Source organism: Poeciliopsis prolifica, unplaced genomic scaffold, assembly GCF_027474105.1.
Source record: "Poeciliopsis prolifica strain line A6 unplaced genomic scaffold, Auburn_PproV2 SCAFFOLD008, whole genome shotgun sequence".
NCBI classification, from domain to species: Eukaryota; Metazoa; Chordata; class Actinopteri; order Cyprinodontiformes; family Poeciliidae; genus Poeciliopsis; species Poeciliopsis prolifica.
The window spans coordinates 10,847,000-10,870,560 of NW_026562383.1; the positions used below are offsets into that span (position 1 = coordinate 10,847,000).

General features: G+C 36.5%; 1 protein-coding gene across 2 annotated transcripts in view; it reads right to left on the minus strand.

The window, feature by feature from the left end:
* Positions 1-3,802: 3,802 nt before the first annotated feature.
* LOC129361819 (ephrin type-B receptor 1-B) overlaps positions 3,803-23,561 on the minus strand; it is a 166,819-nt gene continuing 147,060 nt past the window's right edge. For both annotated transcript variants that reach the window (XM_055032944.1, XM_055032943.1), the window contains exons 13-16: positions 16,483-16,632; positions 11,621-11,814; positions 9,782-9,937; positions 3,803-8,308 (exon numbers count right to left, since the gene is read on the minus strand). In XM_055032944.1, the coding sequence (XP_054888919.1) occupies positions 8,200-8,308; positions 9,782-9,937; positions 11,621-11,814; positions 16,483-16,632 (609 nt within the window). In that variant the 3' untranslated portion in view covers positions 3,803-8,199. The remainder of the gene's footprint in view (positions 8,309-9,781; positions 9,938-11,620; positions 11,815-16,482; positions 16,633-23,561) is intronic.

Below are 23,561 nucleotides of genomic sequence, written 5' to 3' on the forward strand. Positions count from 1 at the left end.
CTTTTGCAAAGGTGGTCTCATGTTGCACAGCTATAGCTGGAGAAAAGGATGTCGAGGGATCAGATCTGAGGCTGTCAAGGTCACGAGTTTGTATTTTGGAGGAGCAAAGTCTATGACCTTCATCACTCTCCATTCTTTCACTGCCTCTGAACCAGAACAAGTCTTTTCTTAGAGCCATGAAATGTTGCAGCTCTTTGTGTGAACTCTCTAATTAGAAAGACCTTGAGGTGTGGATCTTATCCATTGTTCCCCCTCATTTTGGTGGGAAAATATTTCATTGATTTTTTTTAGCAGCAATCGAAGCCAGGCGGAGCTGAGAAGGGCTCTGTGCAGGATTAGACACTGCAGGGGGTTTCCGCGTCGGGTGGGGAGCTGTTGAGGCTGTGTGTATATACATTTGTGGAGGTGTGTGTGTGGTTACTATGTAATGTCCCCGTCTATAACCCTTACTCATTCTCACCTTCTGAAAGAACCAATTACAGCTGTGATCCCATCATCACTCACTTCTCACTCCTAGCTCCCATTGTTCACTCTTTAGCCTCTGCACAACTTCTGATTAGCCATCGTCCTACGTTGTTATGATAAATCCAACTCATTTACCAACATCTGGATTCGACGAAGCTTCTGTTCATGTTCTTCCAAGCAGAACAGGGATGAAGGATGGCCATGTTTTCATAATCACACAAAAACAAGCACTTGTCAAATCCCCTTTTTAAATCAGATGCTAAAAAGTAAAAGCTGTTCTTAATCTTTTTAAGTGTTGGTGACAGTTTTAGTAATTTTTCAGAGCTCCTACAGTAAAGAGGATGAGCATAAAGTGAACTTACTCAGCAAAATATTTAGCAGTCAACAGTTTCTGTCTCCCTTTTCTTTATTTCCCTCCTGCCACCCTCCTAGACCGCCCATAAATTATGCTTCACCCCTGCAGGTGCCGACTTCGCTCTGAAATGATTATTCCTACCACAAGATTGCTTTTGGTAATTATATGTATCATAATTAAATTTGATAAACTCCTTGGAGACATAAAATCTCATTTGACCCAGGTGCTGGATTTCTCTTCTCATCCACAAAAAGAGAAATATGCACCAGTTTTATAAGACGAACTTTGAATCTTGAAGCTGACATCTTGATTAATCAAATTGGTGACTCCAAATGGACCAACTTTTGGATATTACCACAGACTCTGAAATAAAATGATCGGTGTTGGTCAAGCTTATGTTGTCATTTTAATGTCTCTATGTGTTTAGGGCAGTCAGATATAAGAACAAATTTCTATTCATTACAGATTTCCAGTTGTGCAGCTGTTTTCTTCCAAAGCCTTCTTTTATTCACATGCGAAATTCACATGAGCAAGTAATGCCATAAACACTCTCAGGGCTAATCGGATTCTGCTTTTTATCTCCCTGGGGATCACGCCTCACCTCTTCACTTCCTTTCTAAGAATAAAATCCTTTTAGTTATAGGTAGAAGCAAAGAGTCGTGATGAGAAATTCATACTAGTTTTGACTGCCCACGTCAGTGTCCTCCATCATGTTCTCTACCAGCATGGAAAGGTCCAGGGCAAATGTGAAAACATGTGATCTCGTTGTCAAGCTCGAAGAAGTATCACTAATAGGTATTTATCATTCTGTAATATATTTTATTTTCTGAATTTCTTATTGTATGACTACTTTTATTTTGTTTCAGAATATTTTCTGTAATATTTACAGTATTTTGGTTTTCATCCAGTTTCAAAAAAATGAAAAGTAATGAAATTAATAAAATTAGCAACAAATGATTATTTGCTTTTGTCTAATATTTTAAATGGTTTAGCAAGGTCAGAGCCTTTATCACTTGCACCATGAATACCACTGCATAGGCCTGTGAGTCACGTTTAAAATGTGGAGTTTTTATTTACCTGCTAATATATTTTAGTTTTGTTTGAAAATGAAAAATTATATCAATCTAAAAGCAGCTGGAAAACTCAAACCTCATAACTTTGTATAGTTGATAGATACAGTATGTATAGTAATATAAAAATGTTGAATCTGAATAATTTGGAAATCATAAATTGCCAAAATGCATCAATTTTCTGCATTCATCAAGTCAATGAGTAATCTATGTATTCAATAACTTAAAGCTACTAAAAGATTGCTTGGTAATCAGTGTGATTTGTTTCCTTCCAGTTTTAAGTTGTTGTATTACTTGTAAAATTATGCACATCAGAATACAAGATTCCACTAAGCGGTTTGTGCCTTGGATATTTCCGCAGCATCCAAGATTACAATAAATATGCACACTGCTTGCTAAGCTGCAGCCGCCGGCAAGCTCTGAGATCAGATTTAGGGCTTGGACTATCTCACAAGGCAAGCGACCAGTCCCTGAGGACAAACAAAACTCTAGTCAGCTTAAAAAAAAATGCACAAAACACAGGCAAAACAGAAGGCGCAGGGTAAGGACAAAGATTTTAGAAATTATGTTTTTGTAGAAATTTTTGTCTTTTCTTTCATCGGGATATTGCCTTTTCTTTTTCCTCCTTTTTTTGCTGGCTTTCCATCAGTTTGTGCTTCAAAATTTCTATTCTTACACTGAACTCAACATCATTGAAAGTAATGCACTTTTTCCAACTCCAGACTTTTTTTTTTTTTCTTGCTGGAGTTCCCTGCTGTGCACCAATCCCTTTCTCACAGGTGATTGCACTAGGATTATTGATCAGGGAAGAAATTTGCTGCTGAGAAGTCACTTTCCAAACTGCATGCAACTTTAATGTGAAACCAAATGACCTGACTTTCCTTTTACTAATACACTTTCACTTGCAGACAAAAGTATAAATTAAAGAGAATGCTTTTTTCTGCCTGTGGATGTCTGTAAAACAAATGCACACAGTCAGTCAAATTTAACATTGTGCTCCTGGTCACAAGGACAATATTCTGTATTAAAATACTAGGAGGGGGAGCATATATTCTTTAGAATACCTAATTAATAACATAATTAATGTACAACATGGTTTTCTGAAAGTGATGCTCTTCAAAAACTGCACGTTTAGGACACAGATGACTATTTGGACGAGCTTATTTTGTCAAAGATACTATAATTTATATTAGGGTCTTGGGATGTTGATTATATTCCAAATGATGGATTGTTTATTAGTCTCTGATGGCTTTTAACATGTGCTGCCACTCAAAATGGCTGTAACTAAAAGCGGTTTATGTCGATAGCTATTATAAAAGAATTTGATGTCAGACTTCAGCGCAGTGTTGGCACAAGTGGTACTGGATAATAATCACTCCTGGCTGCTGTGTTGACTTACAGAATTGTTGTCCATTAAATCAGAGGGTGACAAAGTGACTGACTTGTTTTCCAAGGCGTTTATTAAGTGCATTTTAGTACAATTGTTCTCAGAAAGTTACATCTTACAAACTTTTGACACATACTTTTCACAATTTACATGTGGCGCTATACAGAAACAGATGAAAAAAAAAAGAGGAATACCATTCGCTCATCAATATTGTACCTGTGCACATAACAACATCTGTACACATAACTGTGTTTGATATGCACAAAACACACACCCACTGTCCCTCACACAGATGAACAAATAATGACATGTGCACTCATAATCCCTTCTCTCATTAAATCTGTACCAGAGAGACTTTATTTGGGAAAAGGTCCATTTCAAATTATCTTCCTCCTCCCTGGCTGACCACAGAAATTTTTCATATATATATATATATATATATATATATATATATATATATATATGTATATATATATATATATATATATATATATATATATATATATATATATATATATATGGATTCACAGTGTTTGTGTGTATCTTTATGGATGTAAAGTGATGTGTTTTATATGTGTGTAAATCTTTTAGAAGCCAGACTGAAACAGAAGGTGGGAAAATAAAATGATGCAGTTTAATGAGAATATTCTTTGCTGGAAGTCATGTCAGGGCATTTTCAGGTGAATATAGCAGACCTATAAAAGCAAGACATGATTTCAGTGACTAAACGGGTCGTGGACCAGTCTTCAAACAGTTACGGCACCATGAAATGCTTAACAAGCTCTCCTCTTGTGTTTTGTATCAGTATGTGATAAATGGCTTCTGTAGAAACCTTCTTTCATACACGGACTCCAGACCATCCCTCTATTCATCACCCTGGAGTGTCACTATAGAGTAAGATATTTCATAAAACAAACAGAGCAGATGAGGCTAAAAAAATTGCACAGTTAGATAATGAATACATTCACCATCTCATTCACAAGCTCATGGGTTGAAAAGCAAACACACATGACTGAGCTGAATAGAAAACTAATACATTCAAATTGATAAAATGGGTTTCAGTGAAAGGTATCTAAGCCTGCATTAAGGAACATATTATTATATTTAGTTAGTAAATTAATGACTTAGGGAGTTAAACAAAATGCAATTGATTTTGTCCAAAGGGCAAACCAGTTGCTTAATTACAATATTTTCCATTGCCAAACCTAACAAAAGAAATTAGCATTTATATAATGAAAGGGATATTGCAGCATAAACCACACTTCAAGCTCGAAGAGGATGATTCTGACTTTCATCTATTCATCCTCTTCCCTGCAAACCATCTTTCCTCTAAGCAACCTCTCACCCTATTTCTATCACCTTTGCACACACTCTGTCATGTTTTACCCAAGCAAACATAAGATTTAGGAGCACATTTTAGAATCACATTTAAAGGGCTTCCTGTTTCTGTGTGTTTATGAACGTTTAAATGGCCCCATCAGTTTTCCTGCCGCCATTGCTGATCATATGCCTGTCAGACAGGGGTTCTAGCAGGTGTTTGCACCCTGTTTGGACCCACTACAGAAGGGAGCCAACTATTTCTTTGGCCAGCACTGGCCAAGCACAGCCCAGACAGTGCCATAGACAGCTTGGTTATACCAAGGATAAACGAGCTGGAGCCCCGCCAGAAACCTAGAGCCACCTGGAAGTGAGTGCAGAACAGAAAGAGGAGAATGCTCACTAATTGTGGAAGGACTGATTGTATTTATTTTATTTACTAAATAAAACAAATGGTCTTTTGTTATTACATATGCCAAATAACCCAGTGCCAGGGTCAGGACAAAGGCTAGTAACACTTATTATGAGTGTAAACAAATAATTGATAACCTCTATTACCATACATGTTTATTGCAAATTATACATTAGTCATTATTAATGCAGGAGTATTATATAAATTCCAGGCACCTTGAATCATTTTATAGAACAATCAGAAAACTATGTCAACTTCAGTTGTTACAAAAATGCTATATATCAAACTCTTAACTGACTTCATAACGTATTATCTTGAAATTGACTTCTGTCTCTTTAAGAAGCTCCTGCGTTCCAACTCTCTGCCTTCAGACATGACCCTAACAACTCTACTCTGTTCCGTTATTTACAAACTTTGTTAAAAGCATTGAACTGTGAGACAATTTGTATGGTAATTTGTTCCAACCGCTCCAACAGGTGTCTGCTATTTGCTGCAGCTGCTAGTCTGGAGGAGCTGTGTGAGGAAGTGGCGGTGGAGGGCTGATTAGAGAGACCACAGCTGGATAGAGGAGCTTTTCATGGGCGCTTAGGCATTACAAATGGCTGCCAAAGGAGGTTGAAGAATTCCTCAAACACGCATGAAAGAATCAAAGCAAATCTCTGGGTATTTTTAGATAAGAGAATAACATTATAATGTGATGTGAAGCTAAAAAGTAATTGACTTTACATAATACTCTCTCCCCTTCAAATACTTATGTATTTGTAAATGACCAGAGCCATGAAAGTACAAATTGATGACTGAAAACAATCAGTCTGTGTCACCATATACTGTGTAAACATTGTGCAATGTGCTTAGAATTTAAACTATTAATCTTAACGGGCTCTGTTTAATACATCCTAAAAAAATCATAAGATAGTAAAATAAAAAAAAAAATGATTTAATTATAATATGAATATTCAGCAAACTATAGGTGTTAATAGTGATAACATACTATAACAAGCTCTTTATGAGGCAGAATATGTTCCCATTCTGAAGGCTCGACTTAAAAATAATTCATTAGTAGTTTGATATGAATTGATGAACGTGGCTACCTATTCACTTTGCAATGCCATTTGAGACACTCTTAGATAATTTTGATTTACATTAAGCAACATTATTTGCTTAATAATGACTAATAGGTAATTATTTTGACAATAATATGAATGGTAATGGTAGCAAGGTAAGGGGAAATTTCTGTCCTGCAATATTAAGGTTTACTAAGGTTTTTTTTTTTTTTGTTGGGTGTTGCTGCTAGACTTAAAAAAAGGACATTACTGTTTTCCCTAAACTATATTAAAGATTAGGAGGAATTTCACAGGCAGTTTTCAGTCCATCCTCAGAGAGTGATGTAGCCAAATCTTTATGATTGTGTGAAACTATCTTTAACACCACAGCATTTGCTTTCATCTCTCCCGTCCATATGGTGAACCCCTACAGTGAGGGTGAATAGATAGGCTCAGCAACTTAAATATATCAGCGTGTATGTGGCCATGTTTTTTAGTGAGCATCGAGCTCTTGAGGGCTATTTAAGACTCTGTGTTCATTGAAATGGCACTGGGTTCCTGTTGGCAAACCCCAGCCCAGATGTTCATTTTCACTGTGAAAGGAAGTGATGGTGATTTACCCTGATTTCCAATGCCTTGATTAGCTGCTCTCTCATGCATTTCAAATTCATAGAAAGTCTCGCCCCACTAAGATATTTACAGCACATGTTAGAATTCACCTCAAAATAAAACTATCTGGACAGAATAATTTAATGCAAATGCATATTTATGTCTTGTTTTCTTAGCAGCTGTTTACCATGAGTTTGGGTCAGCCAAGCCACAACAATTCATTTTGCATTTCATCCTGTTGACCAATCCCAACTCAAGCAATATATAAAAATGCAAATGAAACATAAAACATATCTGTACATGTAAGTGCTCACCAGCAAGAGACGGCATGTGTACACCCACATTTAACATGATCTCCAGTAAAATGTTTTTTCCCCAATATTTTAACTCCTACAACAATTTTCATACAGCTCTACAATAACAGTTCTTTACCAATAATCAATTTACAAGTTCCTCAGTTAAGATTCAGACAGAAAAGTTATCAGGGTGCTCCTGAAACATGAAGATATTCAACCAATAGTCCGTTGTTCAGCTGTGATAAGGAAACCAGGGATTTACAGGAAACTGAACATTGCATGTGTCTATCACAATCTAGTCAACATATCTTTGCCAAAAATGCAAGCAGAGAGTTCTGTACATACATACTCATATGTAACACCTTCAATATGAAGGTTTATTATGAAAGATATAATCATATTTTGCAAGAGATAAACATATTTATATTCTCTTGGTGGAGATAGTTAAAAAGTCCTTTAGGCGAGGCCTTCCAACTGGACTTCCACAGGTAGTGTTTAAGTTAAGAGACAAGTGGGCGGCATCTTGCTATAGTGGCAACATATAACACGGATGGTAAAAGACAAAAATATAACAAAGCTCTGAATTTGTCCATTTATATTACAGTATTAAAATTTTTTAAACAAGCAAAAAATAAAAAATAAAAATGCAAAAGTTGAAGTGCTCCACTGTACATCCCTGTATACCTCTCCGACTAGTTAGTTCTCCTTTTAGTTGCGTCTTTGTCTGTATCCTGTTTCCCGCCAGGTAAAGCTGCTTTCATCTCACATACTGACAACGGTATGGGTAAAAATCACAGGTCACAGGTTTCTAAATGTCTCACACTTGTGTCTACATTTTAAATGTGTTTTAGTCCAGATAATATAGAAGCACAATATCAATTGTTAACCACAACGGCTGAATTTGTAAGCTGTTCCCTGTGCTGATGTCTGATTGTAGTAGTCATTTTGGTTTACAATGACACCAATATAATTGGAAACAACAAGATTGGTCTTTGCCTTTCTTTGTGATAAATGGAGAAAAAAGTGCCAGGTATGGACCCTGAAAGCATGTGGTGGTTAGCGTGAGATGTGACAACCGTTTTCCACGTGGTTGTGCAAACCCTGGTCTCCTGTTGCCATGGTAGGGGTTTATATTAGGACGATAGTCTCGACTCTGGCGCGTTCCGATGGATCGGGGGTCATTCGGGGGCTGCTGTTGTTGGACCTCCGAATGCTGCCCGTTCCATGGCACAGCGCCCCCTGTAGTCATGCCATCGTTGTAGGTGACTGGCTCATCTGCACCCTCATAGACTGGACATTACTGAGGATTTTCTTCTGATGGCCTGCCAAGGTCACTCCTATTCTAAGTAAGTCCCTAGAGAGAAACAAGCAAAGAGGAAACAAACCTGAAAACCAATAGCTTCTTTTAAAGACATATATGAAAGAATTTCAATCACTCTGAAGTTAGAACAGATAATTCTATCTAGTGTAAGTGGGCAGCATCTTGCTGCGCCCCCTGTAGTCATGCAATCGTTGTGGGTGACCGGCTCATCTGCACCCTCAATTCATAAGGCATTGTGATCACGATGCCTCATGAATGGTTTAATACGCCACATTCACATTGTCATATTACAACATTATGCCTCAATTCAGATTACATTTGATGGACAGTGCAGTGATAGTAAAGTGGAAGGAAAGCTATATAGTTTTGAAAGTATTTTCTGTGTGGCATGTATATGAATCAGACCTCATTTACTCTGATAATAATGAATAAAATCCAGTACCACAAGTTGTCCTTTGAAGTTGCAGAATTAATTAACTATTCACTAATTTATGACCCTGGATACCCCATTTCATTTTTAGTAGCAGCGAATTGCTGTATGGACAGTGAAGCTGAGAAATCTTGAAAGACAAATGGTGGTAAATATACCAGCTCAACCATCACAAGCCAGAGCTACAACAGAGTGGCTCAAATTAAAGCATATTCATGAATGTCCCTCAGAGATTACCAATATCCAACTGAAAAACTGTAGAAATCTGAAAACGATGTTCAAAGATGTTCTTCAACCAATCTGGCAGAGATTGGTTGAAAAAAGGAATACCCCATTTCAGATTTTTATTTGCAAAAAAAACATGGTACAGTTTTTCTTGCATGCCACACTTGTGTCTTACTATGTATTAATTTGTGGAAGAATTTTATGTCTATCACATAAAATCCTAACAAAACCAGTCTGGCTGTATAATGACAGACTGGAGAAAGGGCTAAGCCCGGGATCTCAAATCCAGGCCCCCTGGAGGCTTTAGGTGTGACTTTTCTTCACCACATCAGAGTTAAATAATGAGGTCATTAGCAGCACTCTGGAGAACGTGACTACACCCAGGAGATGATTCAGCTTTGTGATTGAGGTGTGTTAAACCAGGGATACATGTAAAAGTTACAGGCCTGCATTTGAGGATCGCTGGTCTGAGCAATGTGATTACTTTAGCAAAAAACATTTATCATCATTCACCATATGTGGAAGCATAATTTCAAAATAAGGAACAAGCGGCTATTAACAGAAAACAAATTAAAAAAAATTAATCCAATGATTTGGGAGAAGAGTCTGTAAACCATGTTCCTTGGAATTGCAAAGAGGCTTCATAGCTACTATCAAGGCCTTGAGCATCAATTTTTAATAAAAATGCAGGCATAATTTTATTTTGTGACAACACTGATAATTAAAATATATGAAGTGCAGTGATGGTATCTGAGTAACAACACCAATGAACAATCCAAGAGGTGGTAAACAAATTTTCTGTCGACAGTCATACGGTTTTTAATTACTTTTACACAAGTTAGTGAACTCACTCTGAGGTCATCTGAGCCACAAGCTGCATGGAGGTAAAACCTGAGTTGAGGAAGTTGTCTCTGTACTGGCTCATCTTGATGGCAGCAAGCCAGTCCTCTACCGAACTGAAGGTGTTGAAGTCGGGTATGGATCTGTCCAACAATGGCTGAGAAGGCCTGGAGGAGACGAGAAGGAGCAGGTCAGATGAGAGGGAGAAAATAACTTTGATGCAATATTAAGCGAGCGGCGTTTTAAGAAAACAAGAGAACCTTTGGGCTTCTTATTTGTTTAGGTGTATATAAAAAGACACAAGCAAAACAGCCGGTAGCGTGTTAACAATTGATATATCTACCTAAAAATGTTTGAAAGAGAACAAAAATGAAAAAGAAAAATGTTAGGTAACATGCCACCCATCATCTGGCCAATACTATTTATACAAAAAGGCTCATTATGGCTGTGAAAAGTTGTCCCAACACCTTAAAGACCTGAGAGTAAGAGCATGCCCTAATGCAAAACCTCAGTCTGACACATAGCTGGGAGTTCACGTAGGCCAACATGGCAGCCAGCCAAATCACAATGCCAAAACAAATAGCTTTAAGTTTCTGACTGACCCTCAGTAGCTCAGTCAACCCAGAGATTCACAGAATTTGTGCAGAAAGCGCAGGGAAAGAAAAACTAAATCCAGTCGCTGTTGTACATGGATCAGGTCTATCCCAATACAGAAAATAAAAAATAAGAATAAATTAATGATTAAAGCATGTAATCTTAATGAATGAAAGAAATACTTTTACATTTATCCCAACAAAGTGGCATGTACACCTTTCCCTGGCATCCACAGCAATGATGTACCATTTATTGGCACTGAACTGTTTCATGGTAATGAGCCTCAGTTTGCTGGCACGTTTTTACATTAGAATTAGAATTGTAACTCACCAGCTGAAGATGCCACACAAACATTTTCACTGATAATCAAAGTTAATATGGGCTAAGAAGCTCATGTTGCTTATCGTGCTGAACTTTATCATTAGTGTCGCTGCTAAGCTTGCTAAAATGCAAATTTTAGTTCTTGCTCCAATAAAGAAACATAATGATAGTTAAAGCTAAGGACTATCCTAAGTCTTAGGATAGTCCTTAGCTTTCACTGAGTTGATACATTAACTCACAGTATACCCATTTAAAAATAAATATCCGCCCTTCCATTCTCTGCTCCATCAATGCACATGATGACATGACTAAGAATAAAAGTTATTTTTCTCTGCAGTCAGTCTTATCCACATGATGAGATCAGACATTTGACCAAGATATAGTAGCCAATTAGTATTTTCAACCACTTATTAATGATCATATTTTCAAACTAATACTCAGTACTAAAATAATTTTATAAATATCTGATATTTAGTGCCCTATAACATGTATTTTTATAGTACATATATTGTACCAAATCAAAATACCGAAATCAGAAAAAAAGTATATTATTTTAAGAATTCATTAATACAACTTTTTCTGAAAGCAAAATGTTTTCCAAATATCTTCTTTTTGTTGATAAGTTATTTCTACACATTTTCATAATGGGTTTGCCTTCTTATTGAATAGCTCAAGTGAAGCTCCCTGAAAGTATCAGGATTCATTGGCGGAAAGAAAAGCAGCAAGGGAAAAGTTCAAGTTTGATGCAATCAACAGTAATAAGACCATTACTATTTTATGAGGTGATAAAAATAAACACAAATAGTAAGATTGTCCAGATTGTGTGTGGGAACTTGGTGCACATAAACAGATGAAAAGCATTTTTAATATCAAGTTAAGGGTGTATTTGTATGTGTGTGTGTGTGTGTGTCCGTCCAGTGAAGTGTTTTACTCACACAGCAGGGATGTTGGCTACAGCTTTTAGGCTGGTGGGGTTACGGATCATTTTGTCGAGGGTACTGACAATATCTGCAAAGCGAGGTCGCACGTTGCGATCTTTCTGCCAGCAATCCAGCATCAGTTGGTGCAAGGCGCTGGGGCAGTCCATGGGTGGTGGCAAACGATAATCCTGCTCAATAGCATTGATTACCTAAGAGATAATTAGAACATTTTGAGTAATTTGACACTTTTAGTTGGTGCTGCAAACCTACTGTTAACAGTTGGATAATTTTGAACTTTTGAAACAAAGGTCTGGGGAGCTGTTATTAGTAGTCTGTGTCTCATTTAGTCTCTCTTTTTGGGTTCTGGGTTTATTGTTTTAAACTAAAACTGTCTAATACAGATTAAAACCTTTAAATCCATCCATCTGAATACTTAGATTATATGACATTTTCTTCTGATAACTTGCATTTCTTGTCTGTACAGATGATGATTTTTTTTTTTTTATCATCTGTAAGGTGAACAATAACATAAACTTAAATAAAAAACCCCAAATTTTTTTTCTGTAAATGTATCTGTTGAGTAATCATGGCACTCTCTTCTATGCCTCAAATTGGCCCTGCCAGCACCCCTCTGCTGCTATGATATTGGCCGACTGCTGTTTGTCGCTCAAGTGACAGTTTGCATTCAGGCAAATGTGTCCTTCCTCCTGACACTAGCCAATCATGCCAGCCCTGGAGGACAAAGTGGGGAAGCAGAGTGGAAGTAAAACACTCGCCGTGTCACTGTAGCAGCCAGTGAGGGAATGGAAGATTTGAAATGATTAACACTTAGAAAACGGGCACTTGACACATGCCTCTTAAAGACTTCACAGGAATGATGGCCTTTTACTTGTAAGAGACTGGGACAAGTCAAAATTAGCCCATGTGAACTAAATTACTGCATGTATTTACAACTAAAGTGTAGTAAATACAGTATACAATGCAGGTTAGTATAGACACCACCCACAAGCTACTTTATTAGGCATAACTGTTCCATTACTTGTTTACACAAAGAGTCTGACAATCATAGGGCAGCCATTCGGGGCATTTAGATATGGTGAAAACAGCTTACTGAAGTTCAAATTCAGCATCAGAATGGTAAAGAAAATTGATTCAGGAAACTTTTCATGTATAAATTGTTGAAAACATCCAGGGTATGTCAGTTGTGTAGACAACTGTTTCAGAAGTATCAGGGGTAACAAAAGAATTATGATGATAGAAAGAGTAGTGAAGAAAACACACTTGTTACAACCAAGGTCTGTGGAATCACATCTCTGAAAATACAGAATGTTGGGCATTAAATTAAAAGAGCTTCAGTAGCAAAGGCTGAATATTGGGTTTCACATGTTGGCTAAGAACAAGATACATAGGAGAGCTTTACATTGAGTTAGAATGGTAGATTCACATTACATATTTGCAGCTAAGGAAATGGGTGATGTTTTTTTAATCAATTTGAATCAAAATATGCAGAAATACATGCAGGGGTGTTTGACCACTAATAGCATAGTGCTAAATCTATGCTATTAGAAATAAAAGCCATTCTGAAGGTAAAGGACAGTTCAAACAGGTACTTACAAGGTGTGATTAATAACATATCTGGTGTGTGAATATATTCATAAAAATCTCTTAATAACGAAGTGTCTTTGGGTTGGCATTTCAGAACAAATCTTCACAAAAACCCTTTTACAGATTAGTAAAAGGGTTACTAATAATGTATATGTACATTATGTGGTGTTTTTTTCTATCTAAAATGCTTGGCTGCAAATTACACTTCAAGTGTAGAACCCAGGGTAAAATACACTATTCTGCAGAAAAGGTTTCTGTAGTTTGAAGACTCAGTGTTGAAGCTGAATGTAGCTCAACAAAATCTACTTAAATGTCACACATGAAGAAGATAGGATAAAATACAAGATGGGAGCATATAAAAAGGAACTTGAAGGCTATATTGAGGAAAATGGTTTTTAAAAAAAAAAAAAGGGAACCAGCAGCTTTTACTTTTGTGTGGTTGTGAAAAAGGATGCGAGAAGGAGTGTGTCTGTAAGTGCCTGAATATGTGCGTGCTCAGAGGAGGCGGACATGCCGAGTGGCATCAGTCCCACCAGGCAGTGCTTGCTGCTGGCCCACTGAGGCAACATCTGCTTGGTTGGACTGTCCCGGTGGAGTGAGGTCCACAGAGGCCTGATGGTTGGCTCGTCTTCTCACTAAGGGAAGCTTAGGGAGAAAGACCTCATACTATGGGACCACTTCCAGTGGTTGTGCGTGTTTGTGTTGGTGCCTGTGAGTATGGATCTTATCCAAGCGGACACGGGGAACAAAGCAGAGCTCTCAGCAATCATTCATTGCTCTCAAAGCTGGCCAGGAAGGAAAGGGATAGTGTGAGGCTTTGCCCATAATAAGTCTGCTTTCAAAGTCAGAGTCAAGGACATCTTCAGCGATAGTGTGGATGAAAAAGGTGATTTATTACAGCTTCCTTTTTCACACAAGACATTCTTAATTGTGTTTGGGTTAGTCTTTATACACACACGCATACAGGCCACATAATTTTTATAGGATGGAGTGATTATTCTGAGACGTATTTAAGTTAAATATTTGAAAGGGTAGTATGCCTTTCAATAATTTTCCAAAAGTTGATCTTCCTGAGAAGCTACCAACTCTTAAATGGCACATACTGTAAATATATGCTATTTTGTCCATACTGTCAGAAAGTTATAGCTTTTCTGTTTACAGAAACAGTGTACACATGCATTTCCCTGCCAAAAAAACATCCCTGCAGCCCAGCATCGGAGCTTTGTTTGGAAGGAAAAAACAGCTTTGTATAAATTGAAACAGTGGTGCTACAAAGACTTATTCTCCCCCACAGAAGGCAGCCTCTGAACTGTCTACAATGGTTTTCTTGTATTGCAGGACGTTTTTTCCCCCTTTACTTGTGTACATCACAAAAGATATTTTTGCCTGCCCAGTAGCTTGTTTCTAGCAACTCTAACATGAAAAAAACAGGTGGTTTGTGCCCTTTTTCTTTAATCAATTAAAGGAAACCTTGAGCTTTTTTGAGAAGAAAAATAGCCAAAAATGAAAAGCATGCTAGACCAGATGACAAAATAATACAAGCCTGCAAAAAGGGGTCACTTTTTGAACATAGCATTATGTATTTACTTCTAGTAATGTCTTGACATTATTATATTAATCACTAAATGCTTACCTCACTTTTACTCACATAAAATATGTAATTGGCCTTTATATATAAAAACATAAAATAAATTGTTGCTTATAACTGTCAAGCAAATGCTTGGTTGCTTTATGTTGTTTCAGAGTGGCAATCCATCAAGATCTTCAATCTATTTAAGTAAGTCCCGAAGTTGACCACTAAATGGACTGTGGGAAATGATGTCATGTCACAAATATTCTAAAATATGAAAAGATCAACGAGATTGTTTTCTTCTGACAAAATGGTGTAAAATAACCTGGATTTTGAATTTACTGTCTATGCCACACAGTTCCTTCATATCTTGGATATTCTGCCTCATTATCTATATACTTTCACCTTCACCTATTAGTGAAAGTGTAAATTCTGATAATAGCTTTGATTAACCACTTATATTTTAATTTATTCTCAGTCTGTTTTCTTCATTCTTTTAACATTTTTCAGCTGACCTACTGACAGTTTTGGTAGAAGACAGAGCTGGTACTGGAAACAGGGGAGGCTGAAATCAGATGGAAAAATTGTTCTGCTGCTGGAAGAGATTTCAACAAACTGACTACAGAACATTTTATGGGCGGGGCCAAGGGACAGCTGTTTTCAATCACCATAAGTACCCAGGGCCCTCACTCGCTCAACGTCAAATCCTTTGATTAAGCGAAACATTTAGTCCTGGCCTCTAAATTTGCTGACAGTATTTGAAATATTTTGTGGTTTTTCTAATCTTCTATTTTCCATCTTCAGTTCTGGTTGCACCAGCTACAAACCTTAATCTAAATAAATCTACAAAACAATTATCATTTTGTAGTCTTGACATCCATTAAACCAGAAACCTTGACATTGACTTTGAGTCTGCTTTGGGTCCCTTTTATCTAAGTGAATGACACATACATGCTGGAAGCCTTTTTCCAGTTTGCTCAGGATACAATTTATGACATTTGACTTAATCTCTAGTTGTAATATATGACTGATATGTTTGTGTGCCATTTAGTCTTTTTGGGTGTAGTTGTCTTATGAGCTGTCAACTTCGAAAAGTCATTTGACTGGTAATGTGGTTCTGCTTTGAGTTGATCACAGATTTTCTTAAAACGAAGTAAATCTTAGCAAAAATAAGTATATTGCTTTGGATAGCAACACCTGAACCACTTAGACCTCCGTGTCAAGATCTTCTAATTATACCATGATCTATTGTCTTCGGCAGAGCATAAGGATGACAATTCTGATCATCTTAAGGCCCTCCTGTAGGCCTATGTATTCCCTAAATTTATTTATTTCTACTTAACTGGACTATGTTTAATGGCTTCTTTGCAAATATTCATATTTTGTATGCATTAAACAGTACTTTCACTATGGCTTCATTGTGCATTTGGTCTCCAGAATTTTATAACCTATTCTTTAAAAAGTTCTGTAGAAATAAAACTTTACTTACTTAATGTAGAGTTTGAGTCTGCAGTTTTGAATCCAACAACCTATTTTATGAGTGTCTCGTTTAGTGGATTTGTTGTGCTGGTTTCCTTGAGACGGAATGGTTGTGGGGTATGTGATGTTTTTTTTTTTTTTTTTTTTGCATGAATAAAGCTCTATTATTAGAGCCACTTTCTTTTCAAGAGAGGATCATGATTATGTATTTTAAATGACTTACGTCCTGGTTGGACATGTCCCAATAAGGTCTCTCTCCGTATGACATCACCTCCCACATGACGATACCATAACTCCACACGTCACTGGCTGAGGTGAACTTTCTGTAAGCAATGGCCTCTGGAGCTGTCCACCTTACTGGGATCTTTCCACCCTGAGAAATAGAAAGAAAGGATTTACATATTAGAGATATTTTAATTTTTTGATAAGGTTGACTTCTTTTACGCTTGGATAAAACTACAGTGAGCCATTTTATCCTGAATACCACAAGACTTGTCTTGACTGTTAAGAGTTTAATCTCCTTTCTTTCTCCATCCACCCTGTGTATTCATCCACCTGAAGCCAAAACATTCATAAGATTCTGCTTCCGTCCCTCGAGTGACTCTGCACAGTCATCGACTGACATTACATTTACTACTGTCTTGTCTCCTATCTGAAGAAAGGAAGATAGATCTGGGCTTCTGCTCCTTCATTGAGCGTTACTGGCTGTAATTGGGCTACCAGGGCCTAAGGCATGCCACGTGCCTTCTTGAATGAAATTGACAGCCGCTTGCTTTAAATTCCATGCACACACCAAAGCAGTCTCAGCTGGTAACATATTCACAGACGGAGATGTTTGTGCGTGAACGCCCACACGTCTAAATAGGCAGACAGTCATGTACATGCCTGACCATACTCCCTTCATTCACATCTGAGTTGAGCTCGCCACCAGCTTAATAATGCCAATTAACTGAACCTGAGCATTTGGTGATAAGCCCCTGTTGGAAACAAACCCAAGAGAAACAGGCACAGACCACCCCCAGTGAGGAGAATAACACAGATAATGGTTCTTTGGGATCTTTCCAAATTGCATGCTTATGTCCAACAGTTTCCTTTTTTGGTAATACATATATTTGTATTATGATCATGTTCTGCAGGTCAGGGTTATGTTGTACTACTGAAGTGGAGAATTTGAATACATGACTGAACACACAGAAATGTGATAACCGATAGTAAACAAATGTTGCTTGGAGGAATTTAGGGTGAGTTTTCTACAGCATAACAGGAGAAAAACAAAAGTCAAATATAGCTTTAAGAGCAAGTTTTATTCAAATTAATTGGAGATATGTGAATATATAAAAAGAGAGTGATCAATATATAATATTATGTATTTATCAGGCACATAGTGCTATTTATAGCACAGTAAAGTAACTATGGTTTCTTCAATTGTTATAAAGTAAGTGAATATAAATTGCAATGATTTCAGAGCTTCTGATGTCTATTCTTATACCTCATTTTGGTTTCCATTTGGATTGTTTTATATCCACTGAGGACTCAGAGTTCCTCTGTCTGGTTCATGCTTATGGCTGGGGGAAGAAATTATTTAGAAACAGGAAAAAAAAAAAAAAAAAAAAAAATAAATATATATATATATATATATATATATATATATATATATATATATATATATATATATATATATATATATATATATATATATATATATATATATGTAGCAACATTTAGAATGGTTGATCATCTTTCTCTCCTGGGTTAATGTCTGTCTGAATGAGCATATATGAGATGAAAGATGAGGTTATAAATACAAAGTACCCAAATAAATAAATAAAAAACTAGCTGGAAGCAAAATGTTGTCTATTACAATCCTTCTTAGACATAACTTCCTTGCTGCTTTTTCTCAGTTTGTACATCTGGTCTGTTGCCCCAGGACCCTATTAAGATATGAGCTGGGAGTTGCTGAAATAGGCAGAGTAAAGCTTCTAGTAAAGCTGTTTTCACACTACCAGTGGGACAGACATTAGTTATACTATTTTCAAGTCAACTGAGTCACAGATGTCTATGTACACTCTTTAGTAATTACTCCTCTGGGCTATTGCTAGCTCTGCCAAAACCCAGTTTTAACAACATACAGTGTTGACTGACTTATAAATAGACAAAGAGGGAAAGCAAAAACATAGTAATCACTTTCTTCAGCACAAAACGCATCAATATCAGTAAAGAGATATTTAGGGGGCACAGAGGATGTTACTTATGTTGTGTTGTTGGAACAGTCCTTTGAGGGTTGCTGCTAATGAAGTTCCTAGCCACATCTTAAAGGATAGTCTATGAAAATATTATCAGAATTGGTCTGTAGCTCATCAAAAAATGGGAATGTGATCAGATAATTTTTGTGACTTCTCAAAAACTTTGAGTCTAAATACATACAAATCTTGTGTATTACGCTATTATTTAATGTTATTGTTGTACACATTAGAATTGTAAACATTTGAATTTAAAATAAGTTGAAGAAAATTTCCTCCTAAAAAAAATAACTCAATACTCTGGTACTTAGGAAATAGAAACAATTGTGTTTATCTTAGCTTACTTAAAAAAAAATTATTTTATGTCATACGGAGACATGAGATGGTTATGTGTCTTTTTATAACGAATATTTGATTTCAATTGTATTTATATATATATATATATATATATATATATATATATATATATATATATATATATATATATATATATATATATATATATATATATATATATATATATATATATATATATATATAACTCAATACTCAATATATATATATATTTGCTGCATTTTCTGTTCTCTTTCAGTAATAAAGAAAACTATTTCTTTATCACTCCTATCTCGGACAACTACTTCAGACTCTGTGGAGAAGAGCTAGAGTTCATAGTCACGGCAGCATCAGAACTTCTCAACCTCGAGTGGAGAAAAATCCAATGATATACCCCACAAACTCTCTGGATAATAACTAAAGTAGGTGACACACAGTGCTTGATTTTCTAGCCATATTGGGTGGTTCCATTTTCTGCTTGATGAATTTTGGGTCCTTAAATAAAAAGCAAAGCTTCAAGAGGGTGTGAAAACATGAAATTTATGTCAACGAAGAAAAAAAAACAAACCCAAAAGTTACTTTTTACATATGCTGGTAGATATTACATCTATCTATGTTTTCATCCAGAATTTCAGGGCAGAGAACCTTGAGCCAACATTTGAACGTGTTGAAATCTTTGCATCAACAAAGTGAGATTACGCAACATGACTGGCTCCACCTGCTTGTGACCGCCTCTGACAGGTTGTGACTAGAAGTGACAGCTTGTGATAAGTCTTAAATGTCACAGTAAAGAAGATGTGCCGAGACTGTCAGTTTAACAGGTATTATGCCGAAACAAATGTTTTCTTTTGACAACTGGATCTGAAAGACAAAGGGCAAACGTTTGGTGGTCAGGTGACATGCGGTGTCTCTTGTGAATGTGTTGCACTTTGCCAGGACATGATACACCTGTCAAGACGTGGTGCTAGCTTGAGCTGTGAATCCACTAATGAGCACATCACTTCATGTAGATTGTCGACGACGTGCTGTATGTGGAATGTGGTAAAATTCAGAACACAAATACCCATCACAGAATAGTGAACAGTTGTCACTAACATCTTCCAGATAAGCTTGCTGTGGAAAAGCCCAATGTTTTTTTGTTTTTACTCAGCTTGTTTTTTCTTCAAGATGAGCCATTTAGGGAATCTGAATAAACTTTCTAAGCCATCTGGAAGTCAACTATGAAAAACTTTATCCCTGTCCCCCGCCTCCCATTCCTTCCCTCTCTTAGTTGCCTTTACGCCACGAACGTCAGTAATCTATTTCCAAACAATGCACACTCAAATGGGCTTGAGCACATTTACTTAGGCTGGGCAGAGTGCTCCATCAACATAGTTTTAATGAAATCCTGAGTGCAACGATCTGCCCTGGATGTCTGCCCAAAGAGAATGAGAAAAAGAGTGAAGACATGCAGTGAGAGCCAGCGAGGATGAGTGACAGCGGGACTTGAAAGGTGGAGGGCATAAGGAAAAGAAAAAATAAAAAAAACAAGGTCATTTGATGACTTTTCTGACTTTCTTTTCAATAATATTTCATGGCAATGAACAGAGGTATTCCAACATGTATTTAAATTAAATAATGTAAAACGTTGGGGAAATCTTTACTCACTGACTTATACTCTACATAAGTTCTAAACAATCTGACATTCTGCAATAATCCCTTTGTGTTTTCAGTTTAAGTTTTGTTACTACCTACATATCTACATAATCTTAACAATTGAGAATTACAAAAAGTGTAGTACTTGATTTGCAAAAATCTTTTCTGTATTTTCTGAATCATATAATGATGGGTATGGAGTCAGGACTGAGGGATGGGCTGAGAAAATAAATCCAACCTACAGTGTCTGACCACAATATACAAGCCCATTGAGGTATTTTATAAAGTTGTAACCAAAATTTACAACATACTTTGTTTAAATAGTTATTCTGCTTCTCAAAACATCAAAGCAATGCTATTTTAATGAGCACCTTTTAAACTGGTACCTATGAAGTCACCAAGGTAGTGAATGGATCCCACCTGTGTATAATTAAAACTCATTATACCTACAGCTTCTTCGTGAAGGACTCAGAGGTATATACGACGACATTAACAAGCAAATGCTGACATGGAAACAAAGAAACATCATATGGGTCAGGAGTCAAGTTGTGGAGAAGTTTAAAGAGAAACGTGGGAGAATCTGCGAACATCAGAACTGTAAGATATGACATTCACAAATCGTTATGGAAGTGTGGTAAGGGGAAAGCCATTGTGATTAAATCTTGAGTATTTTTTAAATATTTTTTAATTATTGCACTTACTAGCATTTAGTTGAAAATTTAGATCAATTCTCCAGGTTTTAAAACAGGCCTTTTTATATGATCTCCTGGCACCACCAAATTAAATCCAGCTAGTATCTATCTCTCTTTTGTGTTAAAATCTAATTTTGGAAATTGACCTTGACCTCAATTTCTTCAGAGAATGCGGTTTATAAGCAATTACAGTCACTTATCTAACCAGGGCAAAAGCTGAATAGCCCTAATTTTTCCCTTCAGTGCAACTGGGGGTGGAGTTGAGAAGTGTATGTTATAAAATCACTAAAGGGCTAAAATTGATGTATTGGGGGGGGTTATGCCTCTGGATGTGGTCATCCATTTCCCTCTTAATCCCCCAAATTTGGCATTAAAATGTAGAATAATATTTAGTTAAATCTTAACAGCTATGCCACGAACTGTGTTTATTTTTGCTAAGATTTAGTTCTGTAATATTTCTAAGTGAACTGCTATTGAGAATAGGAAACAAAAAAGGGAAGCTGAAATTCAGGCAATTTATGCAAATGGAAGGTAGAAATATTATATATAAGGTCTATCTAAAGTGTATGCAATTCTGGCAATGAAATACAATTCATTACAATACAATTTAGAAGATTAGATTAAAAGAAGCAAACATTTTTCTCACCCAGAAGTGATAGCAAAATGAAGGTTTAAATATCAAATGCCACGCCTTGTGTTTTGCAAATTTTAGTTTTGGAAAATTCTGGTTTTGATGAACTAAAATAACAAATCTCTTCTTTGTAACTTTGCATTCTGTGGAGAGGGACATTTATTGAGAGTTTTCAAATATATCAGGTATCATTTCCTCTGGTTTAGTGAGCAGGATTACATGAGCATGATTTGTTTCATTGTGAGAATGCAAATACAGTCAAACAGTCACAGATGGCAAATCAAAGCCATACTTATACTGACTGTGGCAAATAAGACAGAAGATATGAATCAAATTAAGATAATTTATGCGGATGAGTACACTTTGTTACAGAAACCAAGTATGTATCATGTTTCTTTGTTGTTTTTACAATTTATAACTGGCTCATATTCTATCAACTTTTTAGATGTCCTATTTATTTAAGCCAGTTAATGTCAAATGGTTTATTCATCTTAATCTCCACTGTATTTAGAAGATTGCCCCTTTAGTCTTCAGATGCAGGTTGAAGAAAATAATGTTTCAAAGCAATATGCTTGTGTTTGATTGGGTTAATTTCCAGTCACTCCAAACATACTACTATTTGGTGGATGTCCTCACTGGAAGTGAAGACATCCTGGGCAGGAGAGGTCAACCCCTTTCTACATCTTTGTATGGTATCAATTTCCATGGTGCCAATGCTAAGCTACTAAACGAAAAATAAATAAATAAATAAATAAAAATTCACAGGGGAGACATGGAGGACAACTTTCTAGAAAAAGACAAACGTGAAGTCAAAATGGGACATCCAAATCATCATTATGGACTTGCACCTCATTATCCAAGAATCTATCACCTTAACTCTGAGTGTATATATGTTTTACAGCAAACAAAAAAGCATGTTAAAAAACCAAAAACAAACAAAAAAATAACTTGCTGCCCTGAAAGCAGTGAGAGTAGGATGGGATGCTAATAGTAAACAAACAAATGACAGAAACAGACATCGTGTGAGCGCTGGAGCGAATCTGAAAGAATGTCACGCGGGTCATGGGGATTTGACAGATGAGCTTTGTTACCGGCTCTTTGTGACCCTGCCTTTCAGCCTCTCTCAGCATCAATGGCACAAGCAAACATGGAGGCAGATACACAATCACCTCTGAAGACACACAAGAGATTGTATGTGTATATAATAACAAGCACAACAAATAACCTAAATATCTAATCATATTGGTGAGGTTCCCGTTGGACATGAGCTGTTGACACTCTTGACATCACCAGCTGAGCCACAGGTGGAAATTCTAACTAAAATCTGACTCACTACTGCACATTGAGAATTAACCGTCTGTTATGGATAAAATATGTGAGCACATCACAGAAACGCCAAACAAATGTGTGCACATCTACATGTGCTGGCTTCTCTGCTCAAAAATATGCATTAAATCTGTAACTATGCGATATCACACTGGCATCTATAACCAGAATGGAAGTGTTCTGTGAAAGACACTTTTCACTTTTTCCTCGAGCATAGGAGTTTAAATATGTTTTGAACTTGTTCATAAGTGATGGCAAAATAGAGTCTGTGATCTGTGGTGAAGAAAGAGCTGTGATAAAAAGATAAAAATAATAAAAAAAGAATGTCTAGATTTACTGATTTTTATTCATGCCTTTGCTCATAAGATATTGATCAATACTGAAACAGAATTTTGGATAGCAGCAGCTAAAAGTAGCGTCCTCAAAAGATGACTGGACTCAGCTG